Source organism: Abramis brama (assembly GCF_963993115.1).
Source record: "Abramis brama genome assembly, chromosome: 2".
NCBI classification, from domain to species: Eukaryota; Metazoa; Chordata; class Actinopteri; order Cypriniformes; family Leuciscidae; genus Abramis; species Abramis brama.
This window is the reverse complement of record NC_139964.1, coordinates 39,332,657-39,358,901: the sequence shown is the minus strand read 5'-3', so window position 1 is coordinate 39,358,901 and position 26,245 is coordinate 39,332,657. Positions and strand designations below refer to the sequence as shown.

General features: G+C 39.0%; 1 protein-coding gene across 1 annotated transcript in view; it reads left to right on the top strand.

Moving 5' to 3' along the window:
* Positions 1–1,970: 1,970 nt before the first annotated feature.
* The window catches only part of hhip (hedgehog interacting protein), a 38,468-nt gene continuing 14,193 nt past the window's right edge, over positions 1,971–26,245 (top strand). The window contains exons 1-9 of the mRNA XM_084092288.1: positions 1,971–2,361; positions 5,155–5,347; positions 9,281–9,422; positions 16,674–16,875; positions 22,475–22,626; positions 23,472–23,645; positions 23,767–23,910; positions 24,477–24,598; positions 25,985–26,108. Of these exons, the coding sequence (XP_083948414.1) occupies positions 2,092–2,361; positions 5,155–5,347; positions 9,281–9,422; positions 16,674–16,875; positions 22,475–22,626; positions 23,472–23,645; positions 23,767–23,910; positions 24,477–24,598; positions 25,985–26,108 (1,523 nt within the window). The 5' untranslated portion in view covers positions 1,971–2,091. The remainder of the gene's footprint in view (positions 2,362–5,154; positions 5,348–9,280; positions 9,423–16,673; positions 16,876–22,474; positions 22,627–23,471; positions 23,646–23,766; positions 23,911–24,476; positions 24,599–25,984; positions 26,109–26,245) is intronic.

Below are 26,245 nucleotides of genomic sequence, written 5' to 3'. Positions count from 1 at the left end.
ACTGAGGTCTGTTCTGAGAGGATATTCCCCTCTGGACCTGCAATCTAAAGATCTCTCTATAGATGAGAAGAAAAGAAGACTTGTCCTGCGTTTGGCTCAGTCTTATCAGAAACCCTCTGAAGAGCAAGAATGCCAGACATTCTCACAACTCTGTTAACGTAAGAGTGTCAGACACTCAGATCAACAAACTGTCCTGCTGTAGCCCCTGATCTCCTACAGAGCCGTTGGAAGTTAGCATCTAATAGAAATAATTAACTGAGCAAGTGCATAAATAAATATACAATACAGGAGAGATAATGTATTAGAGAGATACAGATTTACATTATCTCATGTGTTGCATTTAGGTTATTCAGTAACCTTTTCCTCATCTAAATCCGCAAAGTCTATGACTTTGAACAAAAGAGCAAATGCAAAGGGTATAAATTATTTTCTTAAGACGGTAACACTTTATTTTACAGTGTCATTGTTACATATGTTACATGTAGTTTATATAGTAATAACTATAAATTATGCATAATTACATGCAACTAACCCTCAACCAAAACCTAATCCTACCTTATCCCTATAGTAAGTACATTACTTAATATTATCAGTACTTAAATGTCTAATTACACTGTAACAACGACACCTTAAAATAAAGTGTAACCCGTGAGACTTTTTTGTGTGTGTGTGTAATAATAATAATAATAATAAAATGGAGTGGAATCCATCCTTTACCCTCATGTTGTCTCACCCTCAAAAGAAAGAAGTCATACAGGTTTGGAACGACATGAGGGTGAGGGAATGATGATAGCATTTTCATTTTTGGGCATATTATGGTAAAAACAAGTATATACAACTATACCGTACTGTTGGTGACTGTATATTTTACACTATTTAATTGTAGCTTTGTTTTATCGAGGGGAATCGATTGATCCTCACTTAACAATATTAATGTAAGTGATTTTAGTAATATTATTATTAATAATATCTAATAACATTCAATTGTATACCACAAGCTTCAATGTGTAAAAAAAAACTTGTAGGATACTAGAATGTGTATGATTTTCTTTTGAAAAGTGCAAGCAGCCATTTACATGCAAAGAGAGCAGTGCGAGCCAAAGGTAGACAGAGAAAACGCCCAACATCTGAAGCTAAATGTAACATTTTTTATAGACTTAAAGGTTTTTGTGGTGTTTGATATTACATGAACGCAGAGCACGGTGCCACACACAAAGACAATATCAGGGTGACACATGACTGTGAAATAATGCAATAAATATGAAATAAATAATATAAAATGGAACATAAAACACTCCATTGTAGCTGATAACAAAAATAAAAACAAACTAAAAACAATCTAAACAAATGTGATGATCTGGGAATGTTCATCTGCCATATGTTATAAATTCTTACTTATAGCTAAAAAAAAATCTATATTTTATAGTATAAAGATTATTGGTTTGTACTGCTGCAATTTTTAAAAAAAATCCCCGTTAAAATTACTAACACTTTTATAGTGTATAATACCTTTTCTTTACGTAGACTACACCATGATGCGCGTTCCCGGACTGCATAGACGTCATCGTGCGCGTTCCCCTTCTCGCGCGCTGGTTAAAAAGAAGGTGGAAAGAGCAAAGAGAAACATGTGAGTGCACTGAAGAGCATGCATCAGACAACTTAGTGCAACTTTTGATCACACGCATCAACCTTTGTGCACCAACGGGATTTAACTTTTTGGCAAGGAGACGTACTACTACGATTTCTGTATAGGCCTATAACCTGATCACTTTTCTTATTTCTTATTCTTATTTTCTTATTTATTTTCTTATATATATATTTAATTTCGAATTAATATACAATATCATTTTTTTTTTTTTTCACTTTAACAACATCATAACCAGCACTTGTCTTAATTTATTATCGTTTTTTTTTATATATATATATATATATATATATCTTAACTATAATTTGATTCAGACTACTTTGTTAATGAATAGTTTCTTAGTCTAGTTATTTTATAACAACTTTCTGGACGCGTGGGGACTGTCATACAGCAGTCCTATTTATTTCTGAGCAGTCGCGTGTTTCGCTTGGTTTAATCCCTGTAAAATGAAGCATTTGCAATTTGTGCTCTTGTTGGCCGTCGCGGCCAATTTTTGGGAATGTGGTGATGCGAAATTCGGCGAGAAAGGAGAATTAAGTCCAAGGAGGAGGAGATGTTACGATGGAAGTCTGCCGAAACGCCTGAAGAAGAAGGAGAGAAAACTGTCACTGGAGGGAAGCGGTGGAGGGGAGGTTTGTCACAGGCTCTATCCTCGCGTGTCCTGCTGTCCGTCCAGGAGGGCTCCATATCAAATACTCCATCGGAGAGATGCTCGGGTATGTTCAGGCTTCTTGCAACCTCAAATTATCATGCGTGTTTTGTTATGGCAACTGGTTCATAAATTGATTATGAGATGTTTGTAACAGCAGTATGCAGAAGAAGAATGGGAATTCGTGTAATGAACATATGGATAGCCTACATGTGAGCAGTATGCATACAGCAGCATGCATTTAACGCGTTTATTGAACAGTGAGTGCAGCGAAAATAGAACGCACAAGTCTCGAGACGCGTTTTTAAAAGTTTAACTTGTTTTACCATGACACGGCGTCTTAAAACATGGAACGAGACACTTATAAACATAGTGGGACCTTTCGCAATTGCCAAACACGTACGTCGCGCGAGTGTTTACATTGAAAAAACAATTAAAAACAGCTCGGACGGAGGTAAGAACGCGTGCAGTGTTTCCATTCTGATCATTCACTCGCGAACACGAGGCACGCGTATGAATGAAATCGCTTCACTGCTGCAAAAATATTATTTCCTTAATCTGTATGGCTCTCAAAATCTGTGTTTTTGCAGTTAAATGTTTGTATGTATACACTACCTATTTTGCGCAACTTTCACGCTGATGTTTCATTGACAGCATATGCTTCTCTTTAGTAATGGATACGATTTACATAAAACAGATGGGACACAAATGTCTCTTGATCGGTAATGAATCGCACCTTTCTGAGGCTTTCTATAGACGTGAGAAGATTCATCTCAATAGTTTTATCAATGAACACATTCTATGCCGAGAAATCTCTCTTTTCTCATGTAAACAACCTCCGCAAATCGACATACGCGGCTGGGTGGCATCGCACGTCGGTTTGTGACAAAAAGCCATATTGCATCATTTAATTTGCTCAAGTCATGCAAATAAGAGCGAGGCTGAATGGAACAAAAAAGAGTCGACATCTCCTCCTCCCCACTACACTGCCCACACACGGAGTCTTTTTGCTTATGGCAAAAGAATAACAACAACACCATTGTGTTTGTTAGTTTCACTAATGGGTGAAGCTGGAGAACATCATTCTCCCCCAGTCCTTGGCTCTGTCCAAGTGTTGGTTAATGCCTTTGAGAGGGAGCATTTGTCCTGCTCCCCACCACAAACTTACTTACATCAATTCCCAGAGGGCCAAAATGGTTTCACTTAAGCGGTTCAATACTAAGCTTACAGGTTTTGTGGGGAAGTTAGCTCAGTTGTGGTTTCATTTGGGGGGGTTGAAGAACTGCGAATTGTGTGAATCATGTCAGGTGATTCATTCTTTAAATAATCTATTTGTTGACTGTTATAGTTGCGGTAACTTCGATCATTGATCACCTTTCCTGCACCTCACTAAGAACTTGTGAGGGTGTAGCTGCCCTTATTGTTTGTCGCTTAATGACAAGCGATTGTTTTCAAATGAGTCTTTGTGTGTTTATACGCTTGTTCTGTCAGTTTCAGTGACAAAGGATATTGTGTGCTGTGATGGATGATCCCAACATCTGCTCAGATTTCACTATATAAACATGACTATCAATAGATTAGTCATCTAAATGTAGACATATTACCATTTTGATGCCGAGCAACACCATTTCTAAGGATCTGCTATTAACAAGCCTCCCAAAATCTCCGTTGAGTAATGGACAGTTGGACCTAAACTCGTATATGCCTCTTATTTGAACTGGCATGTTTCAACGGTAGTTACATATGGCATTAAAAGGCTGTGATGTAGACCGTGGTGTGATTTGAAGCAGCTTTGAACAACTTTTTGGCATTTTTTGGAAAACACACAAAAAAACAAAGGTCCTCTTGTTGCTGGTGAGGCTGATGGCAACATTGGAGCCCATCCCAGCAACATATGGGAAGAGTGCATGGTTGAGAGCACACAAATGCTTCTCTCCATGGACCATGTGCCAGTCCATGGCTCACTAAATCAATGGGCAATTTAAAGCAGGAGAGTTGCCACTCACAAACCAGGGTAGCACACCAACCACTGCAAGACAGACCATAGCTTGAAAATTGACAAAATTTTAGACTATCAGGTTCATATGGAGGTGTCAATACATTTTTGGACACTGTTTTATCTTCCAGCCACAAAGATGGTTTTGATTCACTTGAAAGAATCTGGAGAATCAAAATCAAAGAAATCTGTCCAAATGGTTTACTATGCAGAGCAGTGGGCCGGGAAGGAGCTGGGCTGTCTATACGCTGTCTGCTGGGTGTGTTGGTCTAATTGACTTGGACAGACTGCTAATTTGTTGATACCAGCACAGGAATGATGTGCCCGTCTATCTGTAAATTGGTGTTTACACATGGACCTCACACAGAGAGAGAGGGAGGTTTACCAGACTGCTGTGGCCCAGGCACATGTCTGAGGAAGGGAGCAGATTACATTGTTGTTTTATTACAGCTAATTTGTTACATAAATAAGCCTGCTCATTTTCACTGCCCTAATCTACTGTTTACTTTTGCTTGGTGTCTTAAGAAACATTTTGAGTATCCTCATTTCGATCCGTTCGCTCCAGCATGGGTTCAGCTCTCAGCTGCCATGCGAGGTGCAATTTTGGCTTAGCTGTTTGTGAGCTCAAATAAACAAATCAGGAGAAATCAAGTCCACATGGATGTGTGGTGTTTGTTAAGAAAGATGTTTAGAATGTGAATTGCGTCCAATTAACTAGAAAACATTCCAAAAAATGTGTGTCAAACCGCATAGTTTTTTTCCCCTATGATATACAGTCATTATATAGGAAGAACTTTGTAGCATAAGTAAAATATGAATTAACCATTCAATTAGAACCACAGTTCTACCCTTTTTTCTCCTCAGATCTTCTCAACCAATAACACAGAGTGTTCTAGACTTCTGGAGGAGATTAAGTGTGCCCATTGCTCACCACATGCCCAGATGCTCTTCCACTCTCCCAAACTTGAAAAATCACCACACAGAGAACAAGATCTACCCCGCTTATGCCACGACTACTGCCAAGAGTTCTACTACACCTGCCGGGGACACGTACCAGGTAACAAACTAAATACATACTAGAGTTCTGCATAAAGATCATCAGTAACTCTTCAGACACATGTATTACAATAATTCTGAACCAATGACCTCAGATTGATTAATGTATCAGACTGGAAAATTTTATAGGCTTTATGCCAAACGTCACATGAACAAACAGGGAAACAGGTCTCATTGCATCCACTTGTCGGAGAAAGTGTTAACGGCAGTACGAAATTATGGCGATATCTATGGATTTTAAGGTAATCAGCCAACCTTGCTAGTTATTTTTATTGTTGCCACTATTCTTCTCACTAACATATCTAAATGTTAGTGAGAAGCAGAAAAATAAAATAAAAACTTTTACATATCAATCTGCATATATGCGATGGGCATTGGTTATGCTCATCTTTGCTTGCTTGTGTGAAACAGCTCTATATTTGATGAAGTACTTACAAAAGACCTGAACCGGAAGAGATGCAACCTGTTTTACAGAATATGGAAGTTTGTTCCGCATAACCCCCCTATTCTGGGAGAAAACAAATATATGTGGCAGATATGCATGTCAAACTTTGAAACAGAGAGGTTGTTTAATCTGATGTTCGGCAGATGCCATTCAGGAACCACTTGTTGCAGGTTCTTTCTTTCAGGTATCACAAAAAAGCTTAAAATTAATAGTATTATATAAGCATTTAAAATATAATATATAAATGATAATAATTAAACTAGTTAAATATTTTATATTTAAAATGAAATATGTAATATTTTATTGCTGAATATTAATGAATCCAATGGCAACGGAATGGAGAATTCAAAAACAGAATGAAGAACTCAAGAACATACCATAGCTCAGATCCCACCTTGAAGCAGTCTCATAAGACAATCTTTATTAAATCACATGAAAATAATGTTAATGAATATCTTTAATCCTTCTTTATGTTGCTACGTTGGCATTGACCATTGAGGTCCATTCAGTGTTCCCTATTTTGATCTCTCAAAAATCCTGTAATAGCTTTTCAAACTTTATCATATTTGTTAAGCTTACATGTAAACACACATTGGCGGACACATGCCCCAAACAAAGCTTGAAAATCTGTAGCTGTAAATGAATGATTTTATGACCTGTTTCTTCCCCTTGGTCCTTTGGCAAGCATCTTATTTTACGTCAGCACAGCCTGCCAAGATGTGTTTGGTGTTTATGTGCATCTGTCTCTGGGTATGTGTGTGTGCGCGGTCTGACTACGGTCTAGACATGACTGACACTCACACCTCAGCTCACCAGCAGAACACACACACTTTACAGGATGCAGTGGAAAACGAGGGCTGTTCAAGGCAATGCTCACATATAATCAGTTTGTTTTTCTTGGTGGCAGCCTACGTTCAATGAAAAGACAAACATTAAGGCCTCTGAAATGGGGGGGGGGGGGGGGACAGATGGCAGAGGGGAGGAGTCCGAAGACCTGAAAAGCTCTAAGCCATCATGAGGTTTGTATTTTCTCCCAAACATGAATGACATCAGGAGCAAACATCCCATAGCTGCTCTATAGTGTTGCAACATTCGCTGCATGATGCATTCCATCAGATGGAATGGTATGCAGAAAGCTGGCCGCCAGACCAAACCTTCTTCCTATCAGTGCAGCCATAACAGATTAGATGGGGGCCGATATGCAAACAGAGAGCAACACGCACATATGCACCCACGGAAATACGGATAGACCAACAAATCAGACACTGTATACATACAGTTTACCTCTTGGTCTTCCTCCATAAAACAGATAAATAAGGGTGTGCAGTCCGTTTCGACTTTTTGCACAAGGAGGAAGCCTATGGGAAGGAGAGAGAGAGAGAAAAATAGTGGTAAAGTCTCTGAGAACAGGAGCCGGGGCCAAAAGACTTACCCCCTCCCCTCTCCGCCTCCCAAATCAGCATATGTGGTGACGAATGACACATTTATTTTTCTATAAAGGTTGTGTATATGTAAAACTGCTGAAGTGCATCAAGATGTCAAGTACTTTGGGTGGCCACCCAGGTTGCTTCGGAAGATAACCAGATGGAAGTATAACTATAGCGCTAAGGATGTGGAGACTTTTTCTCTCTGTCCTGTTTTTGGAGGCCAGTACAATAAAACTCTAAAGTATTGTGGAGGGGCTGAGACCATAGTTAAGGCCACACAGTGTTTTTGCCATGTTTGGGGAAGTTACATGTTTGTTCAAATTAGACAGTTCATGTGATTCATTCATGTACATATTTTTTAAGCATGTTTTTAGACCATGATTGCAGATTGGTTTTCAAGAGTAAAATATGCCTTCATATTTTCATGCTGTTTACTTTCAGTCCCCTTAGGTTAAGGAAAAGTGTTTCAGTTCCAGAATATACATTTTATAGCCGTCGTCTTTTCAATGTATTGATTTTATTTGATTTAGTAAAGATTAAGTTATGAATTGGGTTGATTAAATAAAATCATTTTAGCTAACCGATTTAAACTACAATTAATTATATGATTTGTATCTTTAAACACATTTAAAGTATTCAGCAATGCTATTGCAGAACTGGATGAAAAATCTAATCAAATAAAAGTTTAAGACTTGGCCTGTCGCTCCAAAATGTTTTGAGAGGATATATCCACACCCCTCATCAGCACAGACCCAATCAATCAAAATTATTTCTAAAAATACTTTTCCAGCAATCCGAAATAACATTGACATTGAAAGGACATGGAAAAATTATGGAAATTGAAAGTGTGGGAACTGCATAAAAGTTCTGATCTCACAGTTATTGACAATAACTCCCAGACCCTTACTTCTCACAACATCAGGCCCAAGATAACCACTGTGGTTTGTGTGTGGGTGGCATGGCAGTGTGAGTGTAGGTAGTGGTGGGTGTGCTTGTGTGTTTGATCTCACTGTTGTGTTTAGATGTTTAGGGATATCCTATCACCTCTGTTGTTGGTGCTGCTGCCTCACTCCCACCCGTAGCCCCCTTCCTCAGACAGCATGGGGGACTTGTTGGAGATGAAAGGAGGGAGAGGAGTGTGTTTGTGTTTCTATCACTGCTGTATTTGCTCTACTCCTCCCCATGAGAGGGTTTAGCTAAGGTGGTAACCATATCAGTGTGGTTTTTAGGTCACGCTGGTCTCGGCTACCAAACCGAGTCCTGTTCTCTCCCCTCGTCGTCCTACTACTCATTCAGCCAAAAGGAAGACAGTTCCTAGAAACTGACCACGATTTATTTTTGCCACATGCTTAATTTTTCAGGTTTTTCATTGCACATTCCTCAAACTCTAGATGGTGGAATTATCTTGGCTACTATTGGAGAAATAAATAAGGGTGTTTTCCCTGAAAGTAAGCAAGCAGACCTAATCTCTGAAATATAATCAATCAGTTTGGGTGTGCACTTATCATTTATTTGGACTTGACCTGCATGTTTCTACTGAAAAATATAACAGTGAAGTAGATACAGATTGAGCATTGACCGTTTTTGGGTTTAAAAACCATTTTTGGGTTTAATTAAACTCAACATACGGACCACACATGTCTGTAATGGTTTATAATACCTCACTGGGGTTCAACCATCACATAATTGTAGCACTCAGAAGTGTGTATCAATGTGGCTCTGTCAAATATGACCGTTTATAACAAATGGTTAAAGATCTGGACTGGTATGAATGACCATGGCTTGCACTTGTCAGATATGAGAGGCAAAAACAAATGTCTTGATTTGAGACTCAGTACTTTATAAATGCACCATAGACAAGATTGGAATTAAGCTTGGCACCGGAATCACCACCAAAACGCCCACACAATAAGCAGTCTGATGGCTGAGGACATACTTGACTCGAGTACAGCTTTGACTGTAGGGGATTCAGTTGGTTTTGGAGGTTATTACATCATCAATGGACCCTGTGTGGTGTCTATCTCAGGCTGAGACCAGTTGTCTATCTGTCTGTGTTTTTTAGAACTGTTCCAAGCCGACGTGGATGAGTTCTGCCAGTACTATGGAAGGAAGGACGGTGGGCTGTGCTTTCCAGATTTTCACCGAAAGCAGTTGCGCCGAGATTCCAACTACCTGTTAGATGAAAAAATAGAAGGGATTAACAGGTATATTTAAGTTTTACACACATTTTTTTTTTATTACTGTTGAAAACACAATTCTGATTTAAGCTTAATTTGTTTTATATGGTATATTCAATAGAGTTTTTAAATCATACAAGAATAGTACACCCAAAATTCTGAGAAAATTAAGAGTTAATTTATGAAGAATATCTTGGCCAATCTTTGCACTACAATGAAAGTGAAATGGGGCTATCAAGCTTTAAAATGCTAATGGTCCACATGACTTGTAGGAAATATATAGTACCTTGTCTTCTAAAGTCATACAATAAAATTTTTAACAAACGATAAAAATATTCACAAAACTCTTGACACCTGCCCTAGTGCTCATTGGCACGTCGATGAGAGTATAGAAGAGAAGTAACAATGTCTGATATGAGAACTAATCGTTCTTTTTGATGAATCGGATGATCAAGTTCACAAAACCAGTTTGAATGATTCACAAATTATTTGGACTAACTGGTTCTGAAGATCAGCTCAGACTCAATCTTGTTGCAACAGCCAATGACGAGGAAGATTATTAATGAATAACCACTTTGATTTAGTCACAAATGGTACTGTATGGCTTCAGAAAACTTGGAATCTAATGAATCTAGTGAAGTTGTATGGGGTACTTTTACAGTAATTTTGCATCCTTTTTGACACTTGAAAGCGTCTGAATAGAAAAGAGGGTCCAGTACATTATTCAAAATTGACATGAGGGTGCTTAAATAATGACAAAATGACCATGTTTTGGGTGAATTATTATGTGTAATGACATCTGCCTGTAACAACATTCATCATCAGGCATGAGAGAAACTTTCTTACCGTCATCCCATGTCCCATGGCCCAGTATGACTGACCTGCTTTGACTACTTGATCATAAGGGTAGCCTGAACAAGGTCACCAGAGACAAGACACGCCTGACTAAATTTCCATGTCACAACATTCCTGCATGTACTCATTGACTGGTCCACTGTCCCCCTTTCCAAGCCAGAGCTTTGTGTCCAGACTGAGTTTAGCCAGCTTTAAGAACACAAAGAAAGTGCTTATACTGCAGGAGCTCTGATCCACTAGTGACAGTCAGAAGGCTTTGACCATTTGTGACAAAAGATGGTGACGGATGTCAACTGAGACCGGCTCTGAGAAAAAATTAGCTCATAGCTGATTATCCTGCTGATTGTAACCTCAGTCAGAATAGTGTTATTCACTTTGCACAACTTATAATAATGGATATATATATGTGCAGTCAACAATACCACCTGTAGGTCACAAGTTCCGTTGTTACTAACATAGTTCAACGATTTGGCATTTCCCGACACCATAGTTCCAACATACATTCTCAAACAGCATCGCAAATTTGTGTGGTTGGAACTAAAGCTCTCGATCTGTGTTTAGAAGCATAGTTTCTTATTAGAATGACATGTGGACTTAAATAGATCATGCTCTTGTGGAAAATAAGCAATCTAACGTAGTACATTCTACAGTTGTAATCAAAATTATTCAACCCCCATTGCAAATCAGATTTATTGGCCCAATTTACAGACTTTCAGCTGTTTGCAGTGAACAAATCAAACTAAAGTAATTGAAATTGCTCAACACAACAAATGTTTCAAGTGATTTCTACAAAATTCAACTGAAAATGCAACTTTTAATGACTTCTGCAGTCTCAAAATTATTCACCCCCCTGAATAGAATCCCTCATAACAGCACAAATCTGCAAAACTAACTGTTCCTAAAGACACCATTGGAAGCATAGTTCGCAAGTTCAAATGTAAAGTAACAGTGGTTACCAGGTACATTACCTGGACGGGGCAGAAAAAGGAAGCTCTCAATGGCTGCAACCAGATTTCTTAGAAGGCAGATTCAGAAAAACCTTTGAGTCAAAAGACCTGCAGTAAGACTTGGTGACAACAGGCACTGAGGTTTCAGCTTGAACAGTAAGTCGCGTACTAAACGCATGCGGTTTCCATGCCAGAACTCCAAGATGTACACCACTACTGACCCAAAAGGACTAAAAAGGCAGCTCCAATTTGCTCAAAATGAGCTCCAGTTTGCTCAAAATGACAGAAGTTTTAGGATTCTGGGACTTTTCGCCCCTATGGATCAGCGGTATGTCTGGAGGAAGAAGAATGAAGCATATGCTGAAAAGAACACTGTCTACAGTTCAGCATGGTGGTGCTCGTTGATGCTCTGGGGCTGCTTTTCATCCTCTGTCATTGGAAACATGGTGCCTGTGGAAGGCAAGATGGATTCATTGAAGTATCAGGAAATCCTAGGAGAAACATCATGCCGTCAGTGAGGAAGCTGAAGCTTGGGTGTCATTTGACCCTCCAACAGGACAATGATCCCAATCATACCTCAAAATCCACCAAGGCTTGGTTGCAGAAGAATATTATCCTGGAATATTCTACAGTGGCCATCACAGTCACCTGACTTGAACTCCATAGAAAATCTCTGGTGGTATTTGAAGAAGGCGGTTGCAGTACTCAAACCCCAGAATATTACTGAACCGGAGGCCATTGCTCATGAGGAATGGGCTAAGATTCCTCAGCAATGCTGCCAGAAGCTGGTGTCTGGTTATACATCTCGTTTGCAGGTCATAACAGCAAAAGGGTGTTCTAGTACTAAAGATGCTTGCCATGAAGGGGTTGAATAATTTTGAGACTGCAGAAGTCATTAAAAGTTGCATTTTCAGTTGAATTTGGGGTAAACACTTGACACATTTGTTGTGTTATTTCAATTACTTTTGTTTGATTTGTTCATTGCAAACAGTTGAAAGTCTGAAAATGTTGCCAATAAACCTGATTTGCAATGGGGGGTTAAATAATTCCGATTACAACTGTGTATCTTTCATTCCATATATATATATATATATATATATATATATATATATATATATATATATATATATATATATTAGCACTGTTCTTCAACAATTAGCACTGTTCTTGAAGAGTGCTAATGAGTGTAAATGCGTAAGAATTGGCATACACTGTACATTCGGTAAATGAACCGCATATAGCCTACGAGCAGGGTTTGAAATTAACACCCACCAACTCGCCAAATGTGGGTAAAAGTCAGTTGGGGCGGGTCAAATCACTAGCCAATTTGGCAGGTTACTTGTTATGTTTACTCACTTCGTGGAAGTGAGTGTAAAACAAATCTGCACTGATTTAATGCAAATACTCAACTCGTGAGTCATCATGATATATTAAATACAGCTAATTGTGCAGAATCTGCTCATTGAAGCTCATTGCTTACTGGAACATGACCATCACTATGCAACAAATAACGGCGCGCTTGAAAAAAAGCATTTGGTTAACAAAAAGACATTGTTATTTTCCAGCATCCTACATTTTTTGATGTTCTTTGTACTGTATTGATCTGTCATTTTTGGTGAAAAGGATCTGGATGAAAGAAGGGAGGAGATGGCTGTATAACAGGATTTTGTTTGAATAAGAAATAAATGTATGAAATCCAAATTTTATATACTGTATATATATTTTATAATACATATACAGTATAAGCTGTTGTAGTTAATCTGGTTCTTCTTTCTTTTTTTTTTCGCTAGTAGAAGTTCTGAATGACCGGTAACGTAAAAATTTAGTAGCCAAAGTGGCCGGTGAGTGAAAAACTGCCTACGAGACAGTAGCGTGCAGTGGTGTTCTGAAATGAGGGGGCTAAGTCCTCATAGATTTTTTGTATGTTTTTTTAAATAAATCAAACTTAAATTCATGTTCCAGTTACACTTAATGTTGTCACATTTTCCTGGTTAAATAAACACTACTTTAAAAAGAGAAACAAAGAAAAAAATAAACCAAATTCAATTCAATTTTGTATTTTTACATTAACAATGTAATCAATGTTCTATTTATTAAAAACAAATATAAATCTCATCAAGTTAGTGTTTTAAGCATTTTTACATGCATTCAATAATTAAAGACAGTAACAATTTAAACAATATATTTTATTTGTGAACTGATGTTCAGCTGTTCTTTGAATAGTCAACTTATAGTGGGATCATTAGTCATTATGCTCGGTAAACACTCGGGTGATTCTCATTTCTTATTTGTGCATCCTCGTTTCCTTTTCTTGCCTCCTTTCCTCGTGTCTCAGCTCCACCCCCTGTAGGATGCGAGGGAAGGCTGCAAGGAAAGATAATGAGGACAGAGGAATCGAATGAAAGCTTTTTTTATACATTGGAATACTTGATCACTCAAGCGTCACTTCACTGCGTCATCAGCAGCGCTCAAAGGATCTGCCCTTATGTTGTTGAAGTTTGTTTATTTAAGAAATTCATAATAAATAATAATAAAGCAAGATACCCTGTTGAAATACGTGAGATGTGTGGTTTATATAAACTGCAAAGGTAAAGTATAAATTAAAATGATTGTGACCGATGTGAAGGGGGAGGAGAATTTATATGTGCGTCACGTTTTAGTCGATAAAACTCTTCCGCATAGGATACACCTGTGTATCCTTGCTCATGACTCCTCAGGAAGCCTTCTCACTCCTCGACTCCTTGCGGTGCAATTAGAGAATTGAGATGTCCTTCAAGATGGCTGAGCTCGATCGGTTTCCGGGTCATAGGATGGAGGACAGAGGAGCGAGGAGACGAGGAGGGATATTGAGAACCACCCCTCCTCACAAACACGAAGATGTACCTTTAATTTCACCAAGCTGATTGCTCATTAAAAAACTCCCACAGTCGTCATGTTTTCAGGCCATTTCAAGTAGTGGTCGACCGATATATCGCCAAGACCAATATATCTGCCGATGTTTGGCACTTTTTAAATATCGGCATTGGCCGATAAGTTTTTCTGATTGGCCGATGTGTTGGAAGCGGGACTTTTATTTTGACTGCGCTCCGGACTTTTATTTTGACGGGCGGCGCTGAGAACACCAGCGTCTGAGTAGAGAGCCTGATCACACAGAGCTCACTCACATTCTACGACTTTGTTAGTTTACGATCTCTGTCAGTCATATCTAATACTTTGTTAGACAGAACTGGTAAACAAAGAAAGTAAATGGTATGCGATATATAATATAATATATATTATATTATTTGTTACAGAAAAGGCAAACAATCAGGCTAAAATACTTTCTCATTTACCGTCAACTTTCAGCAAATGCGCATCTACATCATTTAAACAAATCTCTGAATATCTAATGAACATTTAATTTCACAAACCTTGCAGAATTAACCGAATCCATCTGTGATCTGTTGTGAAGTGTGCATTTGTAGCCTGCGCATAAACGTGTTACTGCGAGTGATGGTCGGTCCGTGCAAAGTGAGTGAATGCGAACAGAAGATCAGCTTCACAGGAGACGCGGTCGAAAAACTTTAAATCCTTCATTTTAAAATATGCCGTGCTATATCCAGTTGCCAACCGTCATATTCATATAGTTTTCACTGTGTGTTTTATGTAAAATTAGCGTTACCTTGTCTTTATTTGAAAAAATATGATTGCCATTGCTGATGGCAACTACCAGATTACTGACTACCAGATTACTGAGTGCCCTGTTACAGTGTTTACTTCCTTTTTATTCACATATTCATTTTTTAAACAATTACTTTATTTGTGAAAAAAAAACTAATAGGATTGCTGATACAAGAAGTTGCCTCTCTAAGATATCGGCATCAGCATCGGGCATCAAAAAAACAATATCGCTCGACCACTAATTTCAAGTTTGATTTTGTGGCTTAGCTTTTTACTTACTTTGTAAATAGTCTTCCCATTAATGCAGTCATTTTGTTCATTCAGACTGATTCGCGTATGCGGAACACTCACGAAAACAAGTGGTGGGATTTATCGTACAAACCAATCATAGCCAGTCATAGCACGATGGAGGCATTGCCCCTCTCACGTGACTTTCCCCCATTCATTCTTAATTACCCACAGCATGCTTTAGGGGGTCTGTTAAAACTCAATGGGCTCAAGAGGAGGCAAGAGAGACAAGGCCTCCCGCTGTAACGTTACCTGCTGGTGTCGCTTTTAGACAGTGTTACTTTTAAAAAACAAGTGATTTATACACTTTTTAATGTGTAATATTTAACATTGTGTTTTATTTTTATAATATAGATTATTTTCTCATCCTATTTTTTTTGAGGAGGCACTGCCTCCCTTGACTCCTCGGAGGAAACGCCCCTATTATGAGAGTATGCCATTTACGTACTGCATGTAAACGTAATTAAAAAATGAACTGCTTTCTGTTGTTTTGTGTAAATTGACTACAATGTTACAATTGCGATCTTGATAAATTAATTAGCAGAAGTTATCACTCCATCTGCATGATGTCATTTACAACAGTCTGAATTCGTTGAACCAACGTGGTTCAAACAACGGAGGTGCGACCATGTTACTATGGTTTCTAATGTTACTAATGGTCACTAGCTAGTTATTTCCTACAACTATGCATCATACTATGGTAGTTATGCAGTGAGTTACTTCGTTATGAGAAAATCACATCCCTGATCTCATAATGACACGTGTGTCAATGTCACCCTCGGCATACCTTTACTTCACTTCAGTTATTCAAGCGATCTGATTTAATGACACCTTTCAGTGAAGTGTGACCTTCATCTTCTTGCTGACCTCAGTTTAGTGTTAACCGTGATAAATGCCTCACTTTCGTGTGACCTTCTTAGACAAATAATCACAAGCTGTGAATCCACTGTGTGTTTTGAGAAGGCCTTGAGCCCACAGTCATTGTAAACGAACGTCATATTTCTTCATCGGATCTCCCAGTGTGAATGGCCAGTAAAGCAGCATATCTGATCAGGCAAAGTGACTGCTAGAGCGTCAGACTGACGTTACAGCTCAGGCACGAGATGTCAGACATACGTTCACTGCCAGTCCACCCCCTATTACATCTATGGAAAATCCCTCGAAGACTGCTTGTTAACTGGAGCACCCACACCGCTGATGCCCTTGTTTTATTTAAGGCATAATGTGAGTTGGCGTGTCCCCACATCAAATGTGACTTGTGGTTAATGGAACACTTGTTTCACAGCTTGAGAGCCCCCAAAGTCTGACTGTGTTAAATGAACTTCCACTGTGGAGTTTTATTCAGTCTACTCCCAAATCAGTCTGTCAAGCAGAAAATTTGTTTATAACAATTCCACTTACACAGTTATACTGTTAACAACAAAAAATAGACTTTTATTTGTTTTTATTGAAAAATTACAACAGTTCTAAAGCCTGATGCATAAACTAATCTAACAAAATGTATAATCTTGCCATTCCCTTCATACAGAAAACATAAACACAACTGCTACTGCGCTCAGGAGATCCTTAGTGGTCTTCGACAGCCTGTTGGCGTGGTGCATTGTGGGGATGGATCACAGCGGCTTTTTATTTTGGAGAAGGAAGGCTTTGTACGAATCCTAACATACAACATGGAGCTCCTAAAAGAGCCTTTTCTGGACATTCATAAGCTGGTCCAAAGCGGTATGAAGGTAAGTGGCACTTAGCTCTTTTTCTTCATTAAAAGGTGTTATACATAAAGACATAAAAATGAGATGTATGTTTACAGTCATGGTCACTTATGTCAGAGTAAGATTCCAGTCTCATCAGTGGCCTGAAAAAAAATTATTTCGGAGCTTGAAATTCTAATTGGAAAGAAGTTGGAAATTATACAGCTATAATGTATCTCTATAAAATCTATTCTCCATCTCTATTGTGTAAATGCATATTATAGATCATATTGTGAACAATAATCCATGTATGTACAATTTTTTTGGGCCTCGTAATGTTTAATCGAAATAACATAACTTGATCTTCTGGTGAAAATGACTTCTATGCGGTGTCGTATGCCGAACTTCTCCAGTCATTTAGTCTGCTTAAATCCCGCCCCTTCAAAAGCGACTGCAATCTCACATTAAATTTTGAGTGCAATGACTATATCTCAAAATCCAATTAACAACTGATGGATAGAACCAAGTCCTCACCCTACATATATTTTCTTCTACAATAATCTATTCCACTCTGATGTATGTCACAGTATGGAAGAAAAGATGTTACTTCCGTTTGATTGTGACTTTAATTATAAACTATTTATTTAGCATGATGTTGCATCCAAGCCCAAGACAAATGCCATGTCGGCTAACACAACATGTACTAAAATGACAGAGTGCACCTATAACATATTATACAGTGCTAAACATTAATCAGGATTGTTTATTCAGAATCGTATCCTAGTTGATACAAGTATTTTTAAGCATGCTAATAATGGTGAGTTTTAGCTAAACTTAGGTTTTCTCTCCCAAAATTACTGAAATATCTGCCTCTGATGAGGAACTAGCTGCTATTTGAAATTCATGCAGCCTGACCTCCCACCATCAGAAAAGTCTGTCTTCCATAAATCAGTAAGCTTTGCTGAAACCTGAAAGATCTGTTGTTCATCATTTTGGCTTGGCACCTTTTCAGACAAAGCCGAGGTGGGAGAAATGAAGCCCCCTAACAGAATACAATCTTAAAGGAGCACAATAACAACTTCTATGGATTTATTTCCATTTTTCCTCTCCTCCCACCACAAATCAAAACCTGAATAGAGGGTTATATTGAAGCCAAAAATAGTGTTGGCACAACAATTATATTATTATACAAATGCATTCTGTATGTGGGCTTCTATGTGTGTGGTTTGCTTGCTGTCAACTTGACTGCCAGCAGAGGAAACCTTGTGTTTTGTTGTTGAGGATCAGTGAGAAAGGCTGAAATGTTGCCAGCTGTAGCATTCGCTTACATGCATGTCTGTCAGCAGTAGTTATGGCGTGTGTCACAACAGATGTTTATCTGCCCCCACAAGAACTGAGGCATTCTGTAATTCGAGAACATTTCATTTAGGAAGTGTCCAGAGATGTAGGAAGATGACTGCTTTTTGACAGGAAGTTTATGTATATTGCATACCTCCTGTTGCTTCACTTACTGTATAAAGGGAGAAGGAGCAATTATGGAGTCAACATGCAACAGCCCCACAGGAAAGACCCCAAATGTGCCTTGTCATCATTAAACATAATTGGCTGTGGATAAAGCAATCATTATGACAATTAGAGTAAGCTCAAGCCCCAGCGTTCCCCAAGAGTGCTATTCTGTCAAGTTTGTCCAAGTCATTCTGAGTAAGCCATGTTTACTTGGAGCATCAACAGGACATGTGCCCTTTGTGCCCGTGGAAGGCCTCGAGACCCGCTGGGACCCAACTTGGGCATGAAGGGGAATGATAGTGTTTTATCATGACTTTGATTCTAATGTTCTGTATTTCCTTCAAGCCCAATCCCCTCACTGCCAATTAAGCCAAACTGCTTGAAAACAATGCTCTGTCTACTTGAGGGAGTCTCCCAGAGCACTGTGGGTGTTCTCTGATGAAACCATATATCTTCACTCACTCACTCACACACGCACACACACTGTGTGACATTATCAAATATTCTGTGCGATTTGCGCTTCTCGGATTACAGCTAGAAGTTTTGTACTGAAAAGCAAAGGCACCCTCTCCTCCATGTACTGACATGATTTTCATTTCTGGATTAAAATGTATTGTTAATATATTTTGGGAGCATAAAGGAAAAATAAATAAAAAAAAATGTCAGGGTGATACAACTGTCGTGATATAGAAAACAAGGTTGTTAAAAGCCTTTTAGTTTGGCATTATGTTTTATTGTTATATAGTTCTTTATCATACACACTCTTATCTGTCACTGACCCAAATTCTGTTCTTCCAATAGAAGAGTCAAAGATTACATGCCTTATTGGTTTTGGCCAGGCGGAGACATCTTTGCCATTTTGCTTCTGCTGCATAGATATCGCAAGGTGGATTGCACTGGCTGCTGTGGAAGCATGCCATAGGATTATGGTCCAGTTTGATTTATTTCAAACTACTTTATTACACTCTCACATCTGGGGCTAGTCTTTAAAGTGCAATCCCGCACCAGCCTGACTACCATGTACTGGTTTAAGCAAAGTAAGAGTGCTATTATTGGGCTCTTAAATAGTTAACTACCAGTTAACTCATTTGAGATGTCTTGCGAACACGTTACGGGGTTCCAGATGCTGAAAAATAGTCATACAGTGACAAGCAAAATCCTGAAGTGTAAGATTTCAGCGCCCTAAAGTGTTTATCTTCTAAACTATTTGTGTGAAAGAGCCCTGATTCAGTCCATGTTGATGTGATAGGTACACAAGTATGGTACTGCTTTGTTGTTGTCCTTGCTAGATGTAGTGAATAAGACATCTGCACGCAATGTGAGCGCAGTTCCATTGTGGTGTATCAACTAACTCAAGGGGTCCAGCTGCAAAAAAATATTTCTTGCCGAAGCAAATAGATCACAGCATGTTGTGCACTCTGTCACTTGACACGCACAGCTGTTGAGCTCTTTCAGCTAGACAAGCAGGAGGGCTCTTGACTCTGTCAAAAAATAAGTATCCTAGCTTTGACAAATGGACCTTTTCCTCTCTCGTCCTTTGACTCTTTTAACAGTTCTCTTTGAGAAACAGCCGCTGCTTTGCTGTCATCTCGCATAGCTTCCTCTGAGTTCCTGGCCGAGGTTTAGACTTTGCGAGGACCCCCGAGACAGGATGAGCACCTGTGATAGAGCCATTCAGAAGATTTGTGGATTGCTCCAGAGAGCTGCCTCTGTATTGAGTGAATGTTATCCTACGATTCGATCTGCTCTTTTCACTGCTTGAAAATGAGCGATCCTCACCCAGAACTCCAGTGCTGCCACAGGATTAATGTGTGTTAACAGGTGGAGGAGGGGGATTTGACTTGGGTCTTGGGATTCATTGTGTTGAACTAAATGGAGCTCTGAATTAGTGTGAGCATTTCAGATTGCCTTTGAGGTAGGCACACATTGTTTTTCTCCAATCAGCTCGGGTGGAATGCCTCTTTATGTAGGATTGCCTGAGCCAATAAGGATCAAAAGGTGCTCAGAAACAATGTGCAAGCCAGGCCATGCATCAAGTCCTGAAAGGCAAGCAGCTGCCGATGGGTTGGGTGGGGGGCTTGGAGGGAGGCGATAGCGCTCTGTTCCTGTCTGCAAATTCATCTGACCCCTCACTAGCATTCTTGCTGAGAAGCTGTTACAACCTAATCTTCGGACTGTCAAAGCAACAGGCAGTGCACAGAATGCTTACAATAACATAGCGTAGGACCTCTTTTGAAGCCACAATTTAAAGCTGAAGTGTTCCTATCGACATCAGCATGCTGCAAGGTTACCCTAATTAAGTGTCTAACAAACGTTCTTGTGGCTGCTACAGTGGAACAATATGTACTAGCTTTGCAACTAAGCTGAGGCTTGTACACATAGCCCTACATCTGCTATGATGGATGGAGGGAGGCTATCATGAAGTTTGTCTTCTCTTAATTAAGTTTTTGGTAGCACCCAGAGGAATGGGCTTGGAAAAGTAAAGATTTTTTTGTGCCTACTTGTTGAAGGAACGATCATTAGCAAAAAGCTAATATTTCAGCTAATTTACAGTTGTTCTTTGGTGGTCCCTGGCCTGAGATCATACGACTCTCTGGAATTCTTAACTTGACCTGCTCCCTCTGTGTTTGTTTTGGGATTCAGGTCAGTGCATCAGGAGTCCAACATGTTGGGAGGGAGTTTCGGGGAAAGGAAGAATGTTTCATTTGAAAATGCAGAGAATGGATAAATGATATCAACCTGCTGTTAACTCAACCCAACCTCATTTTGTGTTTGACTAATGTAGAACAGACATTTAATGGGCACCACAAAGTTTTGCTCGTGTTTTCGCTTTGTGGTCAACTAAAGAGGCCTCCTGAGTGTTATTATTCGTGTCCCTACAGATCCAATTCGAACTCCTCTGGAGCATTCCAGAGATGAAGCGCTAGCACTTGAAGCCTATCCGAATTGGATTACTTCAGCACAGCCCAACAGAGCTGCTCTGACCAATTTATGATCTGTATGTTTTGGCGTGTACCGTGTGCTGAACCACACCGCTAACTTCAGCAATCCACAGAAGACCTCTTTTTGCTAAATTCCTGTGAGAAATGAGAAAGGAATGCCGCAGAGGTGGCATAGACAGCTAATTTCATGAAAACTCTGTTTGTTTACTTATTTGACAGCCAATATCACTGAATTGTTATTGTATGTGTTGTAATTACGTCTTATCCCAAAGCATTAAATCACAATCATTTTTTCAGGGATTCTCCTTAAACCCGTTTGTTCATTCATTGTTTGGTTCATTCATTCATGAGGCATACGCTTAGCAATCCGTTCATTCATTTCAATTGTGTTACCAGAAAGAAAACAAAGTTGGGAAGATGAAAGGGAGGAAAGTCCAACATTATTACTTTCCCCAGGAACTAACGTGACATAGCTGCTTATTACAACAGGCTATGATGAGTGGACCACCAGAGTAGTGACAACTCATGTAGTTGCCTGCGGGATGAGAGGTTTTACCTATTACACAAGCAAATTCAATGTTTTCCAACTTGTTGCCAAGACAGTGGGAGTTTTTTTTCTCTTTTCTGTCCATTCTTTTTCTTGCCTCTCTCAAATGTTGCACGGGTTTAAAAATAAAAAAGAGGAGGGGGGGGGGGGGGGGGGGGGCTAAAGGAATCCTGGACTTTTGTGCTCTCTATGAACTGCGAGCGAGCTAATGAATTGTTTCAGCCACTCAGCACTGCATTCACGGATATCCCCCTAAGATTACACACACAAATCACTTGCACAATGGAGGCCGCAAGGAGGGCCTGGGCATCCCAGAGGAGCCTGGCCCCAAATACAAGCGTCTATAACCAAGACAGGGTTGGTGAAAAGGTGGGTGTGGAGGGGGTTTGCATGAAGTCAAATGTTTTATAATCATTTGTAATGCAGTAGTCAAGGAGAGGGGAGGTAAAAAAAGCAAGGGGGCAAGAGGGCATGGGGTAACTGGCCCACATATGGAGAAAGACTGAGATGGAGAAAGACGGAGAAAAAGGAGAGAGAGAGAGGGGGACTTGGGGATGCACTGCTTAAGCATTTTGCAGCCCAGCCCAATCTAAAAAAGGGACATAATTAACTTCTGGATTCTTTGTGTACCCCATCTGACTTGCAGGGAGGAGATGAAAGAGGCTTGCTAAGCCTTGCATTCCACCCCAATTATAAGAAAAATGGAAAGTTCTACGTCTCCTACACGACCAACCAGGAGCGTTGGGCTATCGGACCACACGACCACATTCTTCGTGTAGTCGAGTACACGGTGTCCAGGTAATGGGAAACCAGTCACAGCTTGACCAAGAACAGGGGCAACTAACCAGTCGTAGCCATCATAGGACGTATCCTCCTTCATATTCAGATATTGTCTTGATTTACAAAACCAACAACAACATAATATTATTGTCTTAAAAAAGGGAAAAAATCTGTTGATGACAAAACCATGGTTTACCCACACATTTGGTCCCTCCAATGTCATTATGTGGTGAGGGCCTTGGATCAAACACTTTACACATGGACGTGCATGCGTAGTGTTTGTTTTCCATCTGGTTTTGGATCCGTCTTGAGAAGCCAAGCTCCTCATGAAATGCTTTCACTGACAGTGATGAATGGTTTATAGAGAAATGTAATCACAACATATAATTATCACGATAGCTGACATCCATTCTGATTGTTTTTAGCTCCCCAGCTGCAATGCAAAACACCCAGCCTTAACAAAACATGCTGAAGTATACATTTTGTTTTAATCACATTGTAAATTAGCCTTTCAGATGTCAAGCTTGCCAGTGTCATCTGGTTGGGAGTTATAATCAGGCTTAGGCAAGTTTGTTGACTTTTCTTTTTCTGTGCTAATTTTTAGGTGCAATTTTTTTTAACTATTAAGTATATTAAAATATATTTGTATATCTTACAATTTATTTTACAGATGAAAAAAAAAAGTATATATTAATTTATTTTTGTGTTTAAATGTATTTAGTTTTCTATGGCCTGGGACACTTAGATAGGCTTCAGCATACCTGCGACCCTATATAGGACAAGCGGTTTGGAAAATGTATTTTCCATATATTGGATGGATGTAGTTTTGTGTTTAAATGTTTTATTTTAATATTTGGTTTTAGGAAAAATCCAAACCAGGTGGACACGAGGACTACTCGAGTGTTAATGGAAGTAGCTGAGCTCCACCGAAAGCATCTGGGAGGTCAGCTCCTCTTTGGGCCTGATGGGCTTCTGCACATATTTTTAGGTGATGGCATGATCACTTTGGACGATATGGAGGAGATGGATGGTCTAAGGTACAGTATTGAATGCAGTAACTGTGATAAATCAGGCTCTATTAATGAGTCAAGCTATGAGGCTAAATAGTGATTGCAGTATTTCTTTAAATATGTTCAATGGAGTGTTTTTCTGCCATAGTGATTTCACAGGATCTGTCCTTCGAGTGGATGTGGACACAGATAGTTGTAGTCCACCCTACTCTATACCCAGAAACAACCCTTATTTTAACAGCACAAATCAGCCCCCTGAAATCTTTTCCCATGGACTGCATGACCCAGGAAGGTAAGGTCAAATATTTCACTGACTTTCCTTTCTAAAAAAACCCCCAAAACAATTTATAGCCAAATGTAAGGGGACATTCAAACAATTGTCGGGCATTTAATTTAAAAACCACTGATAATTTGGGAGTTTGTCCTTCCTAACAGCTGCTCTATGAAGTCTTTCCATTATATGTTGTAAAATGGATGTGAGAATTTGCACCCATTCAGACTTGAACATCAGTGAGCGCAGAAACTGGTCTGGCTTCCAGTTCATTGGAGTTCAGGTCTGGGCTTTGTACTGGCTAGTCCTCTACAACAGACGCTGTAAATGATTTCTTTATGGACCTCGCTTTGGAAAAGGGCCCACCCAAACTGTAACCACAAAGTTGGAAGCACACGTTTCTCTAGAATGTAATTGTGTGCCATAGATTTAAGATTTTTTCTGGAATTAAGAGACCTTGGCAAACCTATGAATTAGAATTATATATTTTATAATTAAATGAATGGTAATATAAACAAAAATATCAGTGTTGTTTACATTGCCGCTGTCTTGAAAAATTAATTTACAAATAATAATTTGTGTTCTAGGTGTGCAGTGGATAAGCTCCGCATGGACACCAATGGGAGTCTGCTGATTCTGTGCACAGATACTGTTGGCAAAAATACGACAACAGGCAGGATTCTACAGGTCATCAAAGGGAAAGACTATGGTATGCCTGTTAGAAGTGGCTGATTTCTGAAAACATGATGAATTACTGTACAGACAGAAAGGCTTTTCAACAAGCAAAGCAACCAGGCAACCACTCAAGAAGTTTCTGTATTGTGTTTCAGAAAGCATTAAATTATCAGTCCATGTACTGGTTATAAAATTATGTTAAGTTTTTATGCTGAGAACAGCGTGTCTTCAGTGGAATGAGGGAACACTCCAAAAAAATGATTTAAGACTTTCCGTAGAAACCGATCAACGTCTTATTCGAAAATACCATTGCAATACTATTGTTTCACAACGTGAGACCACACGTTAAATATAAAAATCATTTTCATTCCTGGGAGCATGCAAGCACATATATTTTATATATAATTATACATGTATACAATATAATTTATTGCTGTCAAAAGGTGTTTATATGGTCATTTAGTGCATTGTTGTAACATAGAATGACCAACATAGCAGTTCTTCTCTCAGTCGTTCTGACTAAGACCTTAAATCAATACCAGAAGTGAATATATATATATATATATATATATATATATTCACTTCTGGTATCTTTTTGGGGTTTAAATGCATTGGTTGGGAGAGAGCCATATTTGTTTGCTGCCAATGTGTAAGATTGGCTTTCTTGTACTCCTTACACATTGGCAGCAAACAAATATGGCTCTCTCCCAACCAATGCATTTAAACCCCAAAAAGATTGTCTCACAAGTGTGCCAAATTACCCCAAACACCAGGCCCTTTACGATGTTAAACCATCACCATGGTGAATGACTTACTTCATTAAATCACATTTTGTTGTTTTACTGGGCTCTGACTGTAACATTATAATACTCGCCATTCCCTAAGCTGCTGTAATCTTTGTAGCCATACAAATTTACACAAATATACGCAAACACTCAATAGTAATTGTAGGATTACCTCACCCATTCTCCGTTCCTCTCGCGTCCATTCCCTAATCTATTTGAGCTATAATGTGAACTTAACAGTGCTCAAACTAAATGTTAATAAGGACATTTAGTGAAATGAACACAGCCCTCCATATCAAGTTTACATAGTGTTTTTATAACCGTCTGGGGAATAGCTAATTAAAACCACCCTGTGTGAAGTGCTAATGGTCTCTTGACAGATTGTGGTAAACATGGATATCCCTTACACAAACAAAGGAAACTGTTATTATGGTGATAAATCAACTTTGCAACATATGTAGGGTGGTGATTGAAGACATTTAGTTTGTTAAATGTGTAAAATTGAGTTATCTAAACAATACAGATGATTAGGGTTCATTTCTTTTAACTCAAATAACCCATAAAACCCATGTCGACTTGTTGCTTGGTTTTGCTTTTTTTCCTTAATAGTGAGTTGTTGGTATGTCTGCCCACAGAAAATGAACCATCTATATATGACGTGGGGTCAAACGGAGGTGCCACCCCAGTTGGTGGATTCATTTACAGGGGATGTCAGTCAAGAAGACTTTATGGAAGTTATGTATTTGGAGACAAAAATGGGTATGTTCAATTATTATAGGATGTGATATTATAATTATTAATTATGCTTAACTACTTTCTATCTGTGCACTCCTAGTACAACTTGGTATGTATCTTTAATTTATTTAAACACAGTCAGAGACTACAAAATGGTTATG